Source organism: Aplysia californica, unplaced genomic scaffold (assembly GCF_000002075.1).
Source record: "Aplysia californica isolate F4 #8 unplaced genomic scaffold, AplCal3.0 scaffold00022, whole genome shotgun sequence".
In the NCBI taxonomy this organism is placed as follows: domain Eukaryota; kingdom Metazoa; phylum Mollusca; class Gastropoda; order Aplysiida; family Aplysiidae; genus Aplysia; species Aplysia californica.
The window spans coordinates 869,564-871,592 of record NW_004797292.1 but is presented as its reverse complement, the minus strand read 5'-3'; the positions used below and the strand labels follow the sequence as shown (position 1 = coordinate 871,592).

Sequence of the window (2,029 nt, the reverse complement as noted above, 5' to 3'; positions counted from 1 at the left end):
CACACACACAGGCACACAGGCAGTCAAAGTGACAGACAGACGGAAAGACGGACAGACCCGCACCTGGCTTTGCACCCGGTTGGATTCTTCAGGTTGTATTTATTTTGCACCAGCAGGGGCAGGTAATATTGTTGGTAAGCCTGGGGGGTCACGGCGTCGTCGAAGGTCAGCATTAGGAACTGTGGCGTGTCGGCGAGCGGGGTGCCGATGGGCGTGTCGCCGTAGCAGAAACATGACGGCAGCCGACACGAGCTTGGGTTGCATGGGCCGCTGGGGTGGGTGGGTCGGCGTGTGGTGGGTTGTTTCGTGGTGGGTCTTTGGGTTGTGGGTCGTTGGGTGGTGGGTCGTTGGGTTGTGGGTTGCTGGGTGGTAGGCACTGGTCGGAGAGGTAGTGGGGGTGGTGAGGGAGGGCGAGAGGTAAAATATCAAGCATTATTATAATATTTATTTGAAAATCAGAGTGTCTAACTTTATTAGAGATACGTTACCGGCGCCTGAGTAATAAGTGCTGATGATGAGAGGTGTTACAAGAGAGTATCTTTAAAAGAACAGAAGAAGGAGAGATAAGGACAGTATATTATGTTTGATAGAAAAGAAGGAGGAAACTACACCTGAACATCCGCTAACCACCCGATCACAATCAAGTAAACAAACAAAACAATAAAAAAAAAAAAAAAAGACTCACCCTTGGTTGTGGCGGGTCCTGGCTGGGGTGTCGTCTGCACAGGTGGCCTGGCACTAGTCACTACTGGCTTGACGTCACTGGAGAGGTCACACCTGGCAGGTCCGGGAGTGCACGAGTTGACACTGGTGTCCCATCTGGATGGTCAGAATAAGATTTTTAGATCCTACTTGAAGAAGTCATCGCGGACCATCCATTGTTTAAAATCAACTAGGTCTAGACTAATGCAGTTTCTGGGACACTTGAAGAAACATAAAGGCCTTAAACATCTAGCCATTATGTTTGCACACTAAATTTTCTAGTAGGCTTGCGTTTTAAACTGGCGTCTGTGGTGTAGCGGTTAGGCTCTTCGCAACGAGACACGAGTTCGAGTCCCGGGTGGGTCGAATTTTTATTAAACATCTTGGTCTGTCTGCTGAGATGTTGTACCCCTTTCCGCAAGAGGTTGGCCATGGAAGGTAGCATGAGAAGCCAGCCTCCTAAATGTTCTAGATTGTGTCGATGGGGGTGTAAAAACACTTCCATTCACATTTTGGCATTTTTGTCACCGTGATTGGGCTTCGTCCAGCTTGCAAAGATCTCTGTCAGTTTTACTGACAACACACAGTATACATAGTGTGCATTCGTTCATCCCTGACAAGCCGCTCCAACTTCAAACCCCCGAAGATATACTCTGATATACGCCAAATGGAAGGACAATGGCTATAAATATTATAAACCTTCACCTTCACAATTTTGGTCAAAATACAATATGATCTCCTTCTGCAAGGCCTGTTAAGGCCAATATTCTTTAAATGATAAGAATAATCACTGCATTAAAGTTTGAACGACTTGCAGTTTTCTTGCAGAAAGAGCGAGAGACTCCTTAAATGAGACCAATCCTTTACTGAGAATAGAATTCACGTCTTCAATGTGCAACGGAGAAACACCTCACCATTACACCCCACACCCTGGTTCACATAACAATTACCTGATACTTTTATGTCTTGATATGAAATTAAAGAAAATGGGAAACTGAAAGAAACATAACTTACGTGTATCCATTTCTACATGGCACGGGACCTCTGACTTCGCCATTGTCACACCAGATGAAAAGTCTTCCCTTAAAGAAAGCACCGTCATCCGGCCGCACGGGTGCGCATGCGTACGTGCCATGGGCTAGGTTGGTGTATCCCTCGCTTGTGAATGTGTTCTGGCAGCCATTAACTCTAGGACCTGTTGTGGGGGAGAAGTGGTTTCAGCAAGGAGATTAAAAGTTCTAAGCTCCTTGGGTTTCAGTAATAGTTTTATTACCCGCATACTGTTCTCTCTCTCTCTCTCTCTCTCTCTCTCTCTCTCTCTCTCTCT

At 46.4% G+C, this 2,029-nt stretch overlaps 1 protein-coding gene across 1 annotated transcript in view; it reads right to left on the bottom strand.

The window, feature by feature from the left end:
* The window catches only part of LOC101860784 (chitin deacetylase 8), a gene marked incomplete in the record, with an annotated part of 30,417 nt that overhangs the window by 5,052 nt on the left and 23,336 nt on the right, over positions 1 to 2,029 (bottom strand). The window contains 3 exon segments of the mRNA XM_005090819.3: positions 64 to 376; positions 686 to 819; positions 1,717 to 1,897. Of these exon segments, the coding sequence (XP_005090876.2) occupies positions 64 to 376; positions 686 to 819; positions 1,717 to 1,897 (628 nt within the window).